This window comes from Eurypyga helias, unplaced genomic scaffold, assembly GCF_000690775.1.
Source record: "Eurypyga helias isolate BGI_N326 unplaced genomic scaffold, ASM69077v1 scaffold8168, whole genome shotgun sequence".
Lineage (NCBI taxonomy): Eukaryota > Metazoa > Chordata > Aves > Eurypygiformes > Eurypygidae > Eurypyga > Eurypyga helias.
The window spans coordinates 54,197-74,015 of record NW_010267498.1 but is presented as its reverse complement, the minus strand read 5'-3'; the positions used below and the strand labels follow the sequence as shown (position 1 = coordinate 74,015).

The window sequence follows — 19,819 nt, the reverse complement described above, 5'->3', positions numbered from 1 at the left end:
TATATTTATTATTTATAGCTTCAAATAAGTGAATGAGAAGTCATAATCTTGCACTGGAAGGTAACATAATGGTTTGTTCTCCTTCAGAGTCAAAGTAACCCCAGTCCTGCAAGGTGCGTTGCTTTGAAGCCCTCCTTGGGAGGGCCTCAGGGAGCGTGCTTTTCTTTGTCCTGAAAACAAGATTTATAATTCACCTAATACGATACCAGCTCTGGGGAAAGGGAGGACACAGAGTCTTCACTGTGCTTGGAGATTTATTTATAATAGACTGAACACTTTAGCTGTGAAACTCTCTTGGACTTGAGTGTGAAAATTCTCCACTCTCATGCTTGCCAAAACATTGAGATTTTTTTCATGCACTTCAGTCTTACTCAGACCATGGTTTCATATTGGTTAGTAATGATCCTCTTCAGTGGTGGATCACTTTGTGATAGAATTATTCATCTAGATCAGGCATGATCTCCCTGCTGCAGTTCTGTCAAACTGGCTAGAACATGTGATACAGTATTTATGCCAACATTACCATGTCTGTGACAGGACAGAAGATATCTGATCTGGCATAAAGTCTGCTGGAACAATTTCCATTTCATTGTTTTTAAACCAGTGTGAGCCAGCAGAATGAGTTTGTTCCAGGCTGTCATGTAACATCTATGCAGGGCATTGGAGAAGATATGTCATCTTACGGTCTCTGAATTGCTAGTTATGTTTTTCCTATGAAGCCCCACGTGTTAGTGTTGTGATTTTACTACTGCTGCTTTTTATAAAAAGTTAACATTTTGTTAACTCTTACTAATGTGCAGAAAATCTTGAAAAAGCCTGGCTAAAACCTTTAAAGAAACAGAGAAGTAATTCTTCCACAGTCTTTCTTTCATGTGTCTGGGTTTTAGTTTTGTTTGAGGATTTGGGGTTGGTTGGTGGTTGGGTTTTTTGTTTGTGGGTTTTTTTGGTGTGTCTGTGTTCTTTTCTTTGTGGAGGGGTGGTGGTTTGTTGTGATGGGGTTTTTTGAGGGGTTGGTTTGGTTGGTTGGTGGGTTTGGTTTTTTTTTTGCTGAGGGTGCTAATTTAGGGGTATGTGACATGTACAAAATCAAGAAAATTATGTATAAGGTGACCAGAACTTCCCCACACACCCCCTTTTTGATATTAGAAATTGGCATTCGTAACTGATGCTGACAGGTGATGGGTGCAGACCAGACAAAGCAGACGCCTCTTCAGAGATTGCGTGGCACGCTGTGGAAATGGTGGTGGATGTCAAAAGCTCACCTGTGTTACTGGGAAGACTGGGTATGTCTGTGGAAGGGAATTCCGCTGCGGAATAGGTAGTGGTGATGCATCTTAGTGAATTTTCCCCGGTGTCTTGTGTGGTCTCTCTGTAGCCTTTTCCGAGACACCGACGCTGTGGTGGTAGGTTACGGCAGTCTCCGGCTGCGACAGCGCTGTCTACATCTGTGACACCTGGACTGTTCCTAACGTTCAAGTCTGTCCTCTTCCTCCCGCTGCCTTTCTTAGGGCCACCATGAATCCTGAGAAGATTCGTAACGCTTGCCCTGCCCTTCCCATCCATTTTTGATATGAGCGTAGTAGCAGGTGCTTTGACCTTCAGTAAACGTTTTTAAATAATTTTTGGGGAAAGGACCCTGGAGGAGGTGCAGCAAAGGGCGTCTTTGTGACAGGGTGGAAAGGTGAAACTGGGACTTGAACGTGAAGACGTCAGGATGTGTGCCTGGCCCCGGTTTGCTTACATGTGTTTGTGTGAATCTGGGAGGCGGGAGAAGCAGGAGAAACACGTTTGTGTGCTCGCACTCTGTTGCCTTTAAGTAGTTTGTCATACATGGTATCACACACGTTGTTGCTTTTTTTCCTTGTTTTCCCAGTATGTGGAATTCCTCAGAACTGTTATTTAATTGCAGCGCTACCAAAATGAATGTTTCTTGCCGGCTATATTTCTGGTTTGTTTGTGCTACAGAAGAGCTTTCATTATTTATTTTTTTTATACACTGATTCATGCTATGCTGTTTTGGAGCCCCTGGACGATAATAAAGCATCAGCAGGGGTTAATGGAGAATGGTAGGGGGTACAGCAGGGAGCTTTTGTTCCCATTTTATCTGGCAGCCTGCAGCAGGCAGAAGCAGGCTGTGGCTCAAGAGCTTCCTCATTTATCTCGGTCAGGTTTCACTGCTGATAAACTTCTATTGAAATGGATGGCTGCTATTGTGCTTACCAGTAGGGAAGATTTCTCATTGACTTGCTACAGGTTTAAAGCATTTTCCTGCCGTGCTATGAGGTTAAAAATGTATGATCTGCTCTGTTGAATTGGCCTTATGTTTTCCTGCTCCAGTGAATATTTGTCTTCTGAGCACGTACGCTACCTGTTCTAAAGGATAGGTTGGATTTAAAATGGGCAGCAAAGCTCGTATTGATAAAGCAATTATAAATGGCTGTGTGGGTGTGTGGATGCGTGTGTTAAGAGGAAATAATGATGCTATGGCTGATTTCTCACAATTTCTCAGACTTTTCTGTATTCATCTTCCTTCCTATTCTCCATTCACAGAGCCAGAGATGACACCCACTTACACCTACTAGTGGTGAGTTTAAAGAAAGGACTCTGCCTCCTATACGGAGCCAACCATGACCTAGTGATTTTCGAGTGCAGCTCTAACCCCAAGTGTTTCTGCATTCCCAAATCTATTAGCTGTGCCTGGCATTACTGTCTCTAAACCTCATAATTAACACGGAAAGTCTTATATCCTACTGTTTTTTCAGCATAAGTACACAAAAGTGTTCAGAACGCAGCCTGGTCAGGCAACAGAAAGCGGATGCTGCTAAGACTTTCTTGAGCACAAAAATCTTGAATAGAGAGAACCTTTTTGTGTTTGACCCAGAAACTAATAGCTTGGCATCTAGAGAATGCTCTAATTCATATTCCAATCCTGTAATTGCAGGGCTGCATTTTCCTCTGATGACAACGCCCTCAAATTTACTGCCACCCTAATAAGGAAATACTGTTTTCTAAGCATTCACCATTTATTTTCCAACTGAGAAATTTTGTCTGGTAGCATTAGTCTTTGTATTGTGAAATGCCCATGACTTGTAAGCCTGATTACTCATCCTACCTCATCCACCTGTAGTTTGAAGCAGAGGTTTGAAAATTGAGAAGCAGAAAGCATTGAATTCCTAGCTGTTGAACACAGCTGCTAAGCTTTTGCAGTATGAGAATTAAGTTAGTTGAAAGTTGCTTTACTGCTTAATTTTGGCCCCAATTCACTGTCTACCTGGTTTGGATAGTTGTGACATTTCAGAACTTCATTCAACAAAACGGGTCTGTGGTGCAGAGGACAGGGGCAGCAGTCTCCTCCATCCTGGTTTCAGAAGTGAAAATTTTACTTTGTCAGAGAATTTCCAACTATTTTGTAACACCTGCTAGGCCTGCATTAAGAAATACTACAGATTTTCAAAATTAGTAATAGACTAAGGGCTTGTTTTAAAAAAAAAAAAATCACAAAAAAAACCCCTCACTTTGCATAATTTCCATTTGGGACGTTTCCTTTAAACTTTGGAATGAACTTCGGGAAGAATTAAATTTCAGGATGCAGGCTAGGATAGGAAAACTATATTACAAAGCAAACAAATGACAGCCACAGACCAGATAGTAGTAAGGTCTCCTGACTGTCAAAGAGCTGAATGGCCTCTTATCTGTGGACCCTAAATGCTGAGCCAGGACCTCCTGGCACTGTAAGCTGGTCATTTTTTTTTTTTAAAGTGGTTACACAGAATTGTCACTTAGGCAGGTACATTTTGCAGCTGTTCGAAGTAGTTTAATGTGAAAGTGAGAAAGAAGAAAGGCATTTAAAACATCCATGCCTGTTTCAGTTCAGGATCATCAGAAAGTCAACTTTTTATTGCTTCTGATAAATTGAGAATCTACATTAAACTGAAGTTTGGAAAGCTTGTTTATTGAGACACCCTTTACACGCCACTTGTGCTGACAAGTTCTCAGAGGAGTCCTGAGGGGTCTGCTGTCAACGGGCTGCCGTTCTTAATGGAAGAGGGGGAGCACCCCAGCACCGCACAACAGCAAGAGGATACCAAGGGAAGGTTTTGGGTAGATACTCTTGTCCAAGCGTAACCTGATTCTGTGATCTGGGTACCAAGCATGGTATTTTTCTGAGAAGTGAAATTTCTGCCCTAAAACTTGTGTGATGATACAATACACTGACCTTCAGTTTTAAAATGGTTCATGTGTCATAGATCTGCATTTCTCTCTGAAGTCTGTGGGTGCTTTTCATCTGATGAGGTGTAGATACCTTCAGCTCAGTAAGTTGCCTTGTCTTGCCTTTACAGAAAGTGTCAGGAACCAGCACTTGTGCAGTGTGCCTTGCTTCACCCTAGAGTGAATGTTCGGGATAGCTTGGATGAGTCCCACTCCAAAAGCACCTCTTCTTTTCTGTTAGCTCCAAGGAGAGCCTGGAGTGGCCATGTCAGAGGCAGATGCCTACACTAGAGACTTGTTGAAGCAGAAAGTTGTGCTGGCTCCTATGACCTTTTTTGCACACTGTTGTTAATGGTAAAAGTTTTACCTTTCTCAGACGTGGTTGGTGCTTGCATCTGCACAGCTCAGCTGAGACTTTCCGCGTTGGAAATCCAGAGATGTTTCGTACAAGCTTTGCTACCAGATGAACAGTCTCGTTTTGCTAACGATAGCTCTGTAAACCTCATGGCTCCCCATGGCACAGCATGCAGCCAACTGAAGTACAAAATTTGGGTCCCTCTAATGTCACACATGCTTCCTAGATTTTTCCCATTGGAGTTAGGAAATTGTATTTTAGTTTATGCTGTCTTCTCATCTGGAAAGTAACAAGCCTCTACTGGCAGTCAGTATTGGTTACCCAAGGGAAAACACAAAAATCCCTCAGACCTAGAGGCCAGTCCCAAAACAACTAGAGCCATCATCTGACCTCAGTGTCTGACACACTTAATATTTGAAGGCAAGCTGAGGAGTGATGTGAAGAGATAGTTGAGCTGTCTTCTGCATTTCTGATTCAGCTGAGTGCTCTTTGTCAGTCTTCTACTATCCCTTACTTCCCAGTATTCTGGCTTTTCTATTTTTATTTCTCCCAAGCTGAGTTGCACTACTGTACAAATAAAATTGTACTGATCTTGGACCTGGACAGCTTCAGAAGCATTCATGTGACCTTGTGGTCTGTCGCAGTAACTATTCAGCTTTCTTCACACAGGCTTTTTAGTTTGCTGTGGGATTTTTGTAGTCCTAACCTAAACTTTTTTTCTGATACTATTCATGATCTTGTAACTTTGCAAAGGCCTGTGATAAAAGGATTATAAGAAAGTTAATACCTTTTGTTAGGCAGGTAAATACCTGTGGTAAAAATCCATGCTTTTGGACATACAGAGACCCTTGGAATTGAAGTAATTTAGCAAAGGAAGCAGTTGGATCAAATTAATAGCTTACTGCCACCAAAAGTGGAAGATGTCACAGAGCTGTCCCCCCCAGCTTTGCACTGGCTGAGTCACTCGAAATTAGACTGTTCCTTGAATCACTTGGACTGGACAAAACAGCAGAAAACTTTCCACATTTTTTTTCTCCTCTAAAAAAACCAAAAAAATCCATCATAGCTGCGTATGGAGGAGTCTGGAAAACACTGTTAGGTGAAGAACAAATTAAAAATAAGAAAGTCCTGGGGCAAGGTACTGAAAGTTAAGTACCTTGGGAAGCAAGAGGAGAGAACAGAGGCTTGTGCCCATTTGCAAAAGCATTCAAAGTTGTGTTGCTGAGCCCAGTTTTTGTAAAGCTGTCCCACAAACCACCGTGAGGCTTCAGGTTGGTCTTGGCTAGTCTCCTTTGCTTCCTGCGAGCTGCCTGTGTGGTGGCTCGTGGGACTTAGTTGACAAGTGGTGAGCTGCAGAATCACAGTACTTAGCTCCCTTTGTACCCCTGTAGCCTATGTCCATGTAACGGGACACTCTCTGTTGCCATCCCACCTTTGGTATTAATGTACCAAAATTAATTTCCATAGTCAAGCATCTTTTTTCACCTGTTTTACCACTGAATCCTCTCAAAGAAACCTATTTGTTTTTCTTCCTGTAAAAAGCCTCTTTTCTCCTCCTATTCATCATTTCAGTTGAATTTTTTTGTCTTAGTATGTTCTTTACAAATGCAAGTTTCTTTTGTATTGCATGAGATTGCCCAGGAGCTATCATATTTGATTGTCACAATGGTTATGAACTCCCTTCCCTGCCTGCTTGTCACTTCACCTGACTTGAGATGCTTCATTGAAAACCCAACCAATTGTTTCTAAAATTAAATTCCATCACTGAGAAAGCAATTGTGCTGGTGGCATTGATCACTGAGCTAGGAAGGTTGTCCATTGTGGATGAAATGAGCTTATAACAGTGTCTGTAGCATGATAGAAAGGGCTATTTATGAAGTTAATCGCTATTCTGTTTTTACATATTTATCTTCACTGCAGTCTTGTTAGAAGTATTATCCATGCTCAGGAAAAATATATTTTGAATTCTTTGGAAAAATTATTAGAGCTCAAATGGAAATTAAGGGTGCTGGGGAACTGTTAAATTAAAAATTTGTAATGGCTATTAGAAAACAATTAACAGTAAGAAAAGGAAGAGTTGGCTGGAGGCATTTGATTTCTGAAGCAAATATAAAGGGTTCCAGGTATCCTTTCTGCTGATTTCTCGGGATTCCAGTGCAATGAAGGCTTCCCATTTCATATCTAAGACATTCCTTAACATTTTTTGGAATTGAGGGAAAATACTGTTAACAGTAGGTTAATGACACCGACAGAATAATTGTCTGAAGTTGAGTTTAAAGTTTTGAGGGCTCAGTTGATCAGGACTATTTTGAGAGGGGAAGACTAATAAAACTGGAAGCTTAGACAAGATGTCCCTTTGTTCCTCTCTTGGAGTTGCTGTTTTATAGTAGATACGTGTGTTAACAGTATGATGTTACTGCCCCCATAACAGTAAAATCATTCTGATCTGTTTCCATTGCTTAAAGAAACAAGTTGAAAATACGTAGTTCTCAAATGTAGTCTGGAAAAAATGCTGAAGTGATGTTCGGCGGGCATTCTAGCTGTCTTTTAGACTTATTCTTGAGAGATGCTGCCACAGGGTTCTTTTTACCTTAACCAAATAAATTTAACAAGTTAATGTTGTTTTTCACTTCCCTGATATAGTAAGAGTCACGTCCATTTAGGTGGCAGATGAATAGTCATATCCTTGATTAGAAGTGTCGTGAACGGAGTCAGTATGTGTGGCATCAGGCCAATGGCACGTGTAAGGATTTATCATTGGATCATCGGAGCTGAAGTAACTAAGCCTAAACGCTGAATATTCCGAAACTATTTCAGGTGTAACACAGGCCTCATTCAAGATCATCTTCTGCAATATGTTGGAATATGTCAGATATATGTATTGAATTCAGTATTTCACAGCTGTCTTAGAGTAGTACTTCTTTGCAGTCATCTTATGCAGGTCAGTGTTAATGATCAAACTCATGAGAAACTGGCTTTTTCACCTCATCGTTTTTCAGTTGCATCTATTCCTCGAGTGTGTTAGCATGACCAGTGTTGCCACTGGGGGGGTGGTAATGCTGTCTGATGTTTTTCTGCTCTCCTTCAAACTATTCCAAGAAACCCAGCTTGTCAGTAGAATGACTCAGGAGTTTAAGGTCTACTCAGGAAGTTTCCCTTTTTTTCTATGACGTTTCTGCGTCAAATGGCTTGAGATTTTTTCATGCTGTAAGGCAAGCCATAACTATGTATCTCAGAGTGTATTTCAACATGTACCAAGGAAACAACACACTAGTGTGTTCTGCACTTATGGAGCACGTGACATGCAAAGCCCTCTGCCACCGAGTCAGAACACTCTCTTACGTGGTGTCATCCAGAAGGAAGGTAAATTGCATCCTTGCTTTGAGTCAGTGGGGAGAGACCGTTTCCAGCTCTGGTGCCTGCTGAAATTTTGTAGAGCAGGTGCAGTGATGGCAGTAGTGCTTGAAGAGTGCAGTCGAGGCCCTGTACATTAAAAGTGGCGTCTCCTGACCTCTCTGAGGATCAGGAAGCTGTGACTGGTAAAGATGCTGAAGAAGTTCAGGAATCAGTAGACGACTAAGGTATCTGTTGTTTGTTCAAAAACTGACAGTTTTTAAAGTTGGAGCTTAGGTTCAAGTTGTTCTTAATCTTCTGCATCTGATACTAGATCAGATACTGGTTATTAGATCTTTTGTATCTGTTTGTATCTGAAATTAGAGCAGTTTATGGATTTTACTAGATGAAGTTTGTGGGATTTTTTTGTTTCACTGATATGTGTGCATTTGGGAAATAAAGTTCTGGCAACATCTTCAGTGTAGCTGGGGGCTTTCAGTCCATCACAGAGGCCTTATTCCATTCTTGTAAGTAATCTTTAATTGCTTTGAAGATAGAGTTAGTAGCTGTTGTTTATAAATTTTCGATTATTGACTTTCTCTGTTCCAGTCATCCTGAGAGAGCTTAGCATGCAGGATACATGCTCCATGATTGTTTATAATTACATCCAAAAGAGGAGGCACAAAAGAGGACCGAGGAAACTACTGGCCTATTAGTCTTTCTTCAGGCTCTGGAAGGCAGTGGAACAGGTCTTCCTAGAAACTGTCACAAGCCAAGTGATGCAGGTGATTGGGAAAAGCCAACAGGGATTTACGAGTGGCAGATAATGCCTGACCAATCTGATCACTTTCTACAACAAAATAACATTTTCTGTTGACAACATGGGGAGGGCAGTAGATGTTTTTTACCTGGACTTCAGCAAAGTGTTTGGCACTGTTTCCCATAGTGTCCTCCGAAACAAACTGGCACGATACCAGCTAAATGGGTGGTCAGCAAGATGGGTAGGGAATTGGCTCACACACCATGCTCAGAGGGTGGTGATGGGTGCTTTTTACCCAGGCTGGCAGCCTGTCACAAGTGGGGGACCCCAGGGACCTCTACTGGGCCCCACGCTGTTCTGTAGGTTCATAAATGACCTGGATGATGGGATTGAAAGCACCCTCACCAGGTTTGCTGCTGATGCTAAACTGTGTGGTGAGAGAGACATGTCAGAAGGGAGGGCCATCTTACAGAGACCCCTGGGCTAGGTGTGAGAGTGGGATAGCAAGAACTGTGTGAGGTTTAACAGACAAGTGCAAGGTCCTGCACATGGGATGACTTAACCCGAGAGGTACAGGCTAGGATCTGTGCAGCTAGACAGCAAGCTGAACTTGCAAGAAAGGCAGATGGCATCCTGGGCTGCATCTGCAGGGGCACCGCTAGCAGAGATAGAGACATGATCATCCCGCTCTACTCCGCACTGTCAGGCTGCATCTAGAGTACTGTGTCCAGCTCTGGTCCTCACAATTCAAAAATGATGCAGAGGGAGGGCCACGAAGGTGATCAAAGGGCAGGAGAACCTGCCCTGTGACGGAAGACTGGAGGATTTAGGTCTTTTCGCCCTGGAGAAGAGAAGGTTCAGGGGGGACCCCTTAACAGTTTCTCAGTACTTAAAGGGCATGGAAACTCTTCTTTCAGAAGAAGCCCCATGGAGAGGACGGGGGGAACAGGCACAAGTTGCACTGGGAGGGGGTTACATCTCAGTATAATGAAAAAATATTTTACAGTGAGAGCAAACCTACACAGGACTTACCTCCCGAAGGAGGTGGTGGAGTCCCCATCACTGCAAATTTTTGAGAGATGACTGGACAGAGTTCTAGATGAAATTATCTAGGCTTTGTTTCCCAAAAAAGGCTGGAACAGGTGATCTTTCAAGGTCCTTTCCAGCCTCGGTTGGTCTGTGACCTGTGGTTCTACATCCAAAATTAAGCTGTGCTCGTGAGTTAAGAGGAAAGGTAAAGGTTTGCACACTGTCACCCTCTTTATGGCTCTAGTTATGAGTAAATCGTATCGGCTTTGCCTGTCAGTCTCCCAGATGTGCATTGGAAAGTGTGTTCTTCCCAGCAGCTGCATGCTGTCTTCTCCTGGAGTTGCCAGTACTGACGATGTCCAGCAGCTGGAACTGGGCTCTTTGATACTAATCTAAGTATGGCCCGACAGGGACAGTTTGTTACTAGCATCTGCTCGGTGCTGTGGATATGAGCTGGGGTGCATCTGCCTAGACTCTGCTGTCACTGGCCTTGGTCTGCTGGACCTGAGCAGACTGCTAGTCCTGCCTGGGGCCCTGCGCAGCTTTGCCAGGGCTCCCATGTGAGCTCTAACCAGAGCTGAATGTTATTTTCACAGATCAGGGCCATCAGACCAAGTGATTGGTCTGCTGACCAATCTAATGGTTGAGCTCTAGACTGAAATCAGTCAAATGACAAGTGTAAACTACCGCACACTCAAATCCCAGATTATCAGAAAGGTAAACTCACTGCATTAGCCTATTTATCACAGGTATTACTGGTATTCAAGAGTGAATTCAGTCCAGGGTATCTGGAAAGACCTTTAGAATATACCACTGTTCAGTCCAGCCTGTAATTTTAAAATAGAAGTGATGCTTCAAAGTTGCCTTTTTTTTCTTTTTTTTTTTTTTTGTTCCTTCTGATGCATCTTAAAATAGGACCACGTTTTCAGCATTAATTCATTTATTCTGGATAAGCTGTGTTTCCATGTGCCCATAGGTTTGCATTCATTATTGTTCTGGGATAAGCAAAGCCCTTATACTACGGGCAGGGTGTCTGGTATTTTTCCTGAGGCTGTTTAATTTTTGTACTTTTCTTTTTTTTATGGAACTCGCTCTTTCAGTGAAGGTAGTGTTTGTGGTTGCAGCGCATCTGTTTCCTGTTGTAGTCTGTATTCTCACTGTGGTTTGCAGTTTTCAGAGTGGCCTCAGAATGTGAAACCCACACCACGTTGTGGTTAAAGCGACATAAACCGCAGGAGACGCTGCCTCATAGCAGCAGAAGGTGGGTTTCTCGTATAGGAGGTTCTGTGGGGATAGGCTTTGCTGGGATGAGCTGATCCATCTGGGGCTGGAGAAGGAATGCATAAAGCAGTGTCAGCTGAGACTCGATTGTCACCTGAATTTCAGTATGTGAAAAGATGATGCTGAAATCCTTCGAAATTGTTTTTTTCAGTGGTTGTTTCTTTTTCCTTGTACTTACTGTATTTATCATCCCTATATCCCCTGCCAGCTTCCTTCTGCCTTACACCAGACTGTTTGGTTCTGTGGCCTATTGATACAATTTTATTCAGATCTCCTAAAATGCAGCCAAAGTGAGTGTAGAAAACGTGATGCTATTCATATGGTGGGTACCCATCTGCTGATGGGCAGGTGTTTATATTAAATAATATTGCACATATGTGCTCAGTAAGATTGCAGTGGGAGTAGGGTGGCTCGTGTGTCTAAGTCAGATAGGTGCCTGTTTTGTCTAGGGTGACGTAAAGCTGTCTTTCAAAATAACCTGTGTGTGGCAAAACGAAAACCGAATAAAAGCAGATACTGAATGTGTAAGTCCTCTTCTCCTTTCCTGACTTTCTTTCAGTGTAAGAGGAAACTTCTTTGAACAGCTCCCCTTGTAAAGTTTGCCCAAGTTCGTCTCCCACCATACACCTTCCAACGAATTCTTTTTGCAAGTAGTTAAGCACCCCCTTTAATATAGAAGTTTCTTCCTTTTATAAGTACAAGGCATAGTATCTAAAGATACTGCTTTGTGATAGTGATGTTCTAGTGGTTATTACTGTGTGGGCTCAGGCGATTCACTTTGTAACATTCTTCCATTCTGTAGATCTTTGTCGTCTGCTTAGCAAGCACTAATTGCCCTGTATTAATCAGTTGCAAGCAAATGGATGATCTCTGTAGTTTAAGGGGGAGGGGGGAAACAAGTTGTCACAGAAATGCAAGATTGCTGTGTTCTGGTTAGAAAAGGGGTGGTAGGCAAAAGGGGATGACCAGTTTTGCTTGGTGGTGGTGATGGTTTCTTGCAGGGATTGGGGGAGTCTTAAGACTTGGTTTATCTTGCAGATGGTACATGTGTCTCTGGTTCTCAAGTTGACCGTTCATCTGTTGTTTAGCAACCTAATTCATTGAAACGGAGTGTAGGGGGCATGCTGCTAGGAATTGAGGGAGCCAGCAGATGCTGTCATTTTCTGAAGTAGAATAAACAGAATAGCAGGGCTTGTTTTCAAAAGGAAGTCCAGAAATTAGGCAATTATGCTGGGCTCTGAGCCCAGCTAAACAACCCAAGCTATGTTTGGATTTGGTTATCGGTGTAAAGGACATAAGTTACATGCTCATCGTATTTTTGTGACGCGTGTGCATTGCTGCGTTTGCAGAAGCATGCCGTATACACTACTAGACTGAAGATTTTTTTTGGTAAGCCAATTCCACAAAGTAATTATGAGCTGCTTCTTTAAAAAAAAAAAGGTAAACATGAAGCTTATTTCTACAAACCAACAAGCATGCAGACCCCCTTTCATTTTTCTGTAGGAAACGTGAACATGAAGATTCAATTCCCATTCTGACATACTGAGAGTAAGTGCAGTCATGTCTGAAGTTCATGACAGGGGGTAGTTTTAAGGAGAAACTTCATTGTTGTGGAGGTTGTAGCATTTTCTTCCACTTTTTTGGTGAACTTAAAAACGTTTTATCAACATGCACATTATATTGTATGCTGAGAAAAAGGTGTGGGTTTCAGTTCTGTTTCTTTCCTCTTCTCCATCTGTGCTTGGGTGCAAAAGGTAGGAATTGCTCCAAACTAGCCTGCTGGTTTCTTGGGAGCTACGAAGTTCTGATCACAAAACATCATTCATCTAGCTGCTCGTTAAACCAATTGGACATGAAGGTTGTCATTGCACAAGTCTTTGGGTCTGAGCCATGGGAAGAATGGGAAGTCACACAGACTTCTCTGTGGCTATCTTAATTCCACCAAGGCAAGTGAGATTTGAAAACAGTGATTTAGTAAGTCATCCTTGGGTAGTGAGTGGGAAGGATATTAGAATGTTTCAGGGATTAGTTCACTACCTTGAATTTTGTGAACCACATTGTTTTGAGAAATTTTTACATTAATGTTGGAGGCTTTTTCTTTTTTTGGAGGGGTAGTATACATGCTGTAAACAAACTGTAAACTTGAAACAAGCAGAAATATTTCAGAAGGAACTTTAGTGTAAAATTAACAGTGCTGAATGATTTTTAAGCTTCTCTTTAAAACATAAGGCTCCTCACTCCTGTCACTGTGGTACTTTTTATAATAATACTTGGCATTCATAAGGTACTTGATCACTTCAACATGCATGCATATGTTTAATTAATCCTTTCAGGGCCTCTTTGAGGAAGTTAGGTATGACTTCTTTATAGCAGTAGAGAAAAATGACACAGCAAATTCAAATATCTTCATCAAAGTCATGCTGTTATTTACAGACTATTAGTGGTCCTTCTAGTACAAAAAATACCAGACTCAATTTTGAAGAATGTAAAATTGGTTCTTTATTCAGAGTTGGGAATATAAACATATTCTGTAGAACTTCTTGACTGTTTGCCTCCCGGAATTTGTGGGGCCTTCTCTTACTGCTATACGTAACATGGGCAGAGCTCACCTGGGAGGGACTGTGGGCTGTAAGATGCTGAGCCAGGACTCCTTGATATTGTAAGTTTATTGTCTCAAAACACGGTGTTTCCCATTTAAAGAGAGATGTAAATCAGCAGTGAGAGAGGCAAGGTCTAACAGGCCTACATAATATTAGCTCCTAAAGCAAATACAAGCAAAGTTGTGTCATAATTTCACATTATGGTCTGCTTATGAGACTAGTCTTATGTATCAGGGATCCTCCATGGCATTTAGAATAAGTACCTGTTGAAATACAGGTTTAATAAAAAAAACCTGCTGTGCGACATTGATAGCATTTTAGTGAGTACGAGATTATTTTTCATGTGGACCAGCTAGTTAGTTAATCTCTGATAAAGACTGATGGATTTATTCTGTATACATAGTAAGTTTGTGTATATCCATAGGTCATGAATGCTGATGGAACTGGGAGAAGAGTTCTTGTGGAGGACAAGCTGCCTCATATCTTTGGATTCACGCTGCTGGGAGACTACGTTTATTGGACAGACTGGCAAAGACGCAGTATTGAACGCGTGCATAAGCGCACAGCGGAGAGAGAGATCATCATAGATCAGCTGCCTGATCTAATGGGCCTGAAAGCTACAAACGTCCACCAAATAATTGGTGAGTGAGACGGCCAATCAGGCAAGTAAAATGAAATTAAAAAAATCTCAGCAGTGCTCTTCTGCAGGTATCACTTTAGACCAGGTCAAATTTGTGAGAAATGGGGAGAATCCAGTTTTATTGCATGATAACTGCAGGCTGATGTTTGATGTGGTGGGGTGGGTCTTTTATGAGGTGTCTCAGTTCTCTAACCTGGAAGAATATTAAGCTGGAAAACAACAAGGCACCTCCCAGAATGGGTAAGTTTCTGCTTCCTAGGGAACTGGAGCAACACTTGATCCAATAAGGGGAGAAGAAGGACGATCACGGAAAATGAGAACTCCTTTTTTTTTAACAGCCAGCTATTAGATTAGCCCAGCTGTTTACGAAGCTGCAGCTGTAGCAGCTTTTCATCTTGCAGTCTGAACATGTGCTCCTGGTATGCTAAAGCTAACAATGAGCCAGTTTTAGTGTGCTTAGTTCTTTTCACATTAGTACTGCAAAATCATCTTTAAAAACAACTAGCAGTACTTCCTGCCGTGTAATGTCTGTGGTGTAAAAACGCAGGCTCTAGCTTTAAATTGTCTATCATTGGCTATCCAAACACTGGTAGCCCTGCAGCTGTGGCATCACAGAACTCATCACATTCCCTGAATATCCTGCTCTATGGGTAGGGCTTGCAGCTTCTTGCTGCCGTGTCTGGATTGTACCTCAGGGGGTTAATCAAATGTAGTTGAGGTGTATCTCTGCATTGCTGCAGCCACATTAACAAGATGCCCTAAGGTACGTGTGTTTTAAATACGGTCCTCTTTCCAACTGCTTGGCTAATTAAGCTTGGTAATGCTGGGATTAAGTAAGTGGATTTCCAGCATCTACAGGTACACAAGTTAGTATTGCAAAGAGCTGCTTTACTAGCATACTGAAGAGAAGCTGCTGTTGAATGGATGTGAAAATAGATCTACAAATTTTCCCTCTTTAGGAACACAACTGGGGTGTGTAGCTGAACCAGTGTACTGCGAAAGGCAGCAGAACATTCGCTTGCTTGCGTATGTACTTACCGTCCACTCAGTGCTTGTGTTGTGAATCGTGAACATCGGTAGTCCACGTCCCTTTCCCTAATGCTGGGTTTGTTTCATGGGGTCAGGAAAAGAAGCACTGGCTTTCCAGCCATGGAGAGTAATAGGTTTCTAAAGGATTACAGGAAATGAACAAAAATGAACTCACTCAAAGAATAAAAGGTGAAAAACTGTACATTCTTGTTGACGCATGTGAGGACTGACTTCATCTTCCAGCTGAAGTCAGTTTGCAGTGCCTGCTTTTGCTTTTGTTGCCTGCTCAGGTACCAACCCTTGTGCGGAGGATAACGGTGGCTGCAGCCATCTTTGTCTGTACAGACCGCAAGGCCTTCGCTGCGCCTGCCCCATAGGCTTAGAGCTCATCAACGATATGAAGACCTGCATAGTCCCGGAAGCTTTCCTGCTGTTTTCTCGGAGGGCGGATATCAGACGAATCTCCTTGGAAACGAACAACAACAACGTTGCTATTCCGCTCACTGGAGTCAAGGAGGCTTCTGCTCTGGATTTTGATGTGACGGACAATCGGATTTACTGGACTGACATTTCACTGAAGGTAGAGGTTTATTCTGTATTGGCTGTTAAGTTGTTACAAGGTTCTTGAGTTAGTTAAGAAAGGATTGCCAAATGCACTTTACAAGATTGAAGGGATAGGTAGAAGAGCTTGTTCTAACTGAGAGGGGCGTACATTTTCGTTATATTAGCATCATTCTCTCCTACAAATAATTTAAATCTAGTGCATACATTTTCACATTAAGCATAAGTTTGCAAAAGTAAAGTTTTTTGACAGAAAGCTGAGAAAAATGCCATATAGCAGCAGGTTTCAGGGATCACAGTTGCTTTGCCGGATATGTTTAATGGGGGGAAGCCTTGTCTTGGGTCAGGAAGTGAAAATGAGTCTTACCTATTCATTAACTTGTAGAACTAGTGCTAAGTGAGGTATATTATGGATCACAGGCTTTGTAAAACAGGTCTAGGGTCTAGACTGACAAATCAGAAAGGGTTGAGGGTAGGTTAGGTGTTTAAACGTGGTGGTTAATGGAGTGACTGAAATCTCTGTATTGTCTGTCCGTTGTCCCTGTTACCAGTGAATCTAGTTATTCTCTTTGTTTTTCAAGAGTTGCAGATGTAGTCAGAATTGTGAGCACCAAAAATTAGTTTTTAATAAAAGAACATTTCTGCGGTTGGGTTGAGACCTGTGCCAAAAATAACTCATGGGCCTTTGCAACTGAAGCATCATAAAAGTTAAACCTCAGAGTTTGAGTTTGAGAGAGGTGACTTAGCTGAACTCTTTAGGTATGGTATTCATTTGAGCTGTGTTTGAAATAAAAATAAAGCAATGATCTGATCAGTTTTTAAGGGTAACACTGATGAAGACTGAGATACAAACTTCCTTTCTGTATACTGTCACAAACTGGCATAATTAGCAGGTAGCATCCAAAGTGGGAAGTAAACCAAAAAAATCAGTCTTTGTGTTAACAGTTACATGCATGAGGAGCGTGTGCAGAGGGGAATGTTAAGGACACGGAAAGGAAACCTATGTTTTCCAAAAAGAATTTCCTGCCATCCTAACATTCTTCCTTTACTTTCAGGCTTCTAAGTGGTCATAGTAAATCAGGGAATGCCTAAACTCTGATGTAGTATTAAAATATAATTCTGGCTGTATCTGCTATCATAGACTGATCCATGAGGGCAAGAGTTAAAAGAAATCTGTCACGTAAAAGACTGAGAAGTAATTCTGCTCGTTGAAATTAAATTAATCCATCAGTACTGAAGCACTGGCACTAGTGAGCCGATCGGCTGTTAGGTTGCTTTCTTCTATTCGCTGGTCTGCCCTCAACTTTTTCATTAGGCTGCTTTAAATCATGTTCCATGCTATAACATCGATGCTTTTGTATAGTCCTGGGAGAGCCAAAATATTTCCCCCTCGAAGTTGGCACCGAGTTACTAAGGTCACTTTGGCACGTAGACTGCTTAATTGAACTAGACTAGTTCTCCCATTTATTTCCCCAGTGAACCACTGTTGTACTTGACACAGAATACATTCACAGAGTACAGTACATTATTACTTCTGAATAGCAGCATTGTTTGCCTTGCAAATAAGTAGCACATTGTAAGATCCTCTTTCCTATGAGATGCCTAAAATCTGAGAGTGTTTAAAATGGAACAAAGAAAACAACCAGCCCAATGACAGACTGGTAAAATGTCTAATTTGCCTGTGTATCTTGGTATCCCTGCAGACCATCAGCAGAGCCTTTATGAATGGCAGCGCACTGGAACACGTCGTGGAATTTGGCCTGGATTACCCAGAGGGAATGGCTGTAGATTGGCTGGGGAAGAACTTGTATTGGGCTGATACTGGAACAAATCGTATCGAAGTGTCAAAGCTGGATGGACAGCATCGCCAGGTGCTGGTGTGGAAAGATCTGGACAGTCCCCGAGCATTGGCATTGGACCCTGCTGAGGGGTAACTTGCTGATTTAATTTTGTGTTTATGAACGGTGAAAAACAACATCATGATGCTTCCCTTAGGGCATGTTGGTTAGGCATTGCATGTAAATCCTGAGAGAACTGAGCTGGGGAGTACAACCTGGTAATACGGAGTATGAGGGCTGGAGGAAGATGCTCTTAATGTCCTGAATAATCATTAAGAATACTGCCAAAAAAAAAAAATTCAGAGCAGCTCATTAAAAACGGATTTATATTTAGGTTTTTTAATTAACCGCAGAATCAAAGTAGTTCTAGGTTTATGGAATTCATTAATTAGAAAAGGGCTATAGCACTGAAAAGAAAATATTTTTCCTTTTAAAAACGAGGATCCTTTTCATCACAAGTTAGGGTCCAAGAAAGGTGTTAAATAGTTCAGCTTGAGAGTGGGGGAGTGAAGCTTATTGTCTGAGAATGAGGAAAGTGTTTGTTTCTTCGGATAAGGGAGCCTTTTTAGCTGGTATGGACAAGGGAAGCAAGGACAGAGAAAGAGTGGAAACAGTTATACCTACCTGTTCCCAAAATGAAAGATTTCCTGAGAAGAAGCTTCTCAGCTGGATTCAAACGTAATAGCAAAAGTAGGGCAGTAAGCAAGACGAGGGAGGGGAGGGGTGGGGCGGGGCAAGGCAAGGCAAACTATTTATCTTCAGAAATAGCTTTTCTCTGATGAAATGCTCATTTGACATTAACTAATTACTGCAAAACCTTTCTGAGGTTATACTGAGAGCATTGTAATACTCTTGTTTTACAAATGAGGGAACTTCATTTTCAAGTGTTACGAAATTGTCGCAGTTTCTAGTGACACTGCAAGAGTCACAGCAATGCAGAGGGCTCTGCAGCACTCCAACACATTCCTCCTCTTCATTTCACCAAGGTGGTGACAACTGTCACAGTGCCTCGTTGAATGGAGTTCTGCGCTGCTTCCAGTGGGACACGTGGATGGGGATGGGGTTCAGCCCTGACGTGCCAGGGGTTACCTGGACAAGTGCATCAGAGGGCATCCAAGACCAGAGTGTTACATCCAGTTACTCAGTTGTAACAAAAGGTTGTTGTGGATTATTCTAGTTTTATGCTGGAAATAGGTTTTTTTTTCTTTTTCCCAAGAATTCTTATAATTCAACGTTTTGTCTCTTCGCCACAGACCAGAAAAAATTTTACTTTAGTTTTGAGTCCAGATGCCTGTTTTTCCTTTTGTCCTATATGTGAGCTGTGTCATTGTATTTTATATGGACCTTTTCATAACATTGCTACCATGGGGACCGTTCTAACACTTAGGAAATGCCACACAGTTTTGTGGTTTTCTGCCCTTGGCTAAAATGTCACACACTGTTACATAGCTGATTGACTTCATTGTGTGGAAATGAGCAGTGGCACCTGTTAAAAATGGTTCCCTGCATACCTACCTTCTTGTATTCCTACGTGTGATGGACAGGTGAATAGGAAAAGAGGGTAAGTGCCATGGAAAGTGTCTTGCTAAATCACCAGGTATAAATGAAGGTGCCCAACTGCCAATCTTTGCCTCTTAACTAATGTGCATGGATTAGTTAAGATTAAAGTGCTTGCAAGTGGAACTTCTTGGTGAAAATCCAGCTCCAAGTGGAAAAAATAATGTTGGAAGCTTTTTGAGAAAACTTGACTCACTTCCTTGCTTTATTTGAAAAAACATGTAGTGTAATGGGGCTTAGTAGATGCTTGAATTTACAGTTCTTGTTTTTCTCATATTCTTTCTAAGGATTTTTGTTTTGTTTCTCCCCTTGAACACTCTTTGGGATTAAATGTGAACGAATTTCTTTCTCTTTTGTCCTTGTAATCAGGTTTATGTACTGGACTGAGTGGGGTGGTAAGCCCAAGATTGATAGAGCTGCTATGGATGGCAGTGAGCGTACGACTCTGGTACCAAACGTGGGACGTGCCAACGGTCTAACCATTGATTACGCTAAAAGGCGACTGTACTGGACCGACCTCGACACCAACCTGATAGAATCCTCCAACATGCTAGGTGAGCCCCAGAGCCCCGCAGCATCATGGGGATGCTGCTGCTTTTTCACAGTCTGCAGTGGCGTATTAGTGCT

The 19,819-nt window shown here is 42.0% G+C and overlaps 1 protein-coding gene across 1 annotated transcript in view; it reads left to right on the top strand.

Moving 5' to 3' along the window:
- Positions 1-19,819, top strand: part of LRP6 (low density lipoprotein receptor-related protein 6) — a gene marked incomplete at its 5' end in the record, with an annotated part of 46,701 nt that overhangs the window by 2,051 nt on the left and 24,831 nt on the right. Inside the window, 4 exons of the mRNA XM_010157440.1 lie at positions 13,992-14,208; positions 15,527-15,816; positions 17,501-17,727; positions 19,562-19,746. Of these exons, the coding sequence (XP_010155742.1) occupies positions 13,992-14,208; positions 15,527-15,816; positions 17,501-17,727; positions 19,562-19,746 (919 nt within the window). The remainder of the gene's footprint in view (positions 1-13,991; positions 14,209-15,526; positions 15,817-17,500; positions 17,728-19,561; positions 19,747-19,819) is intronic.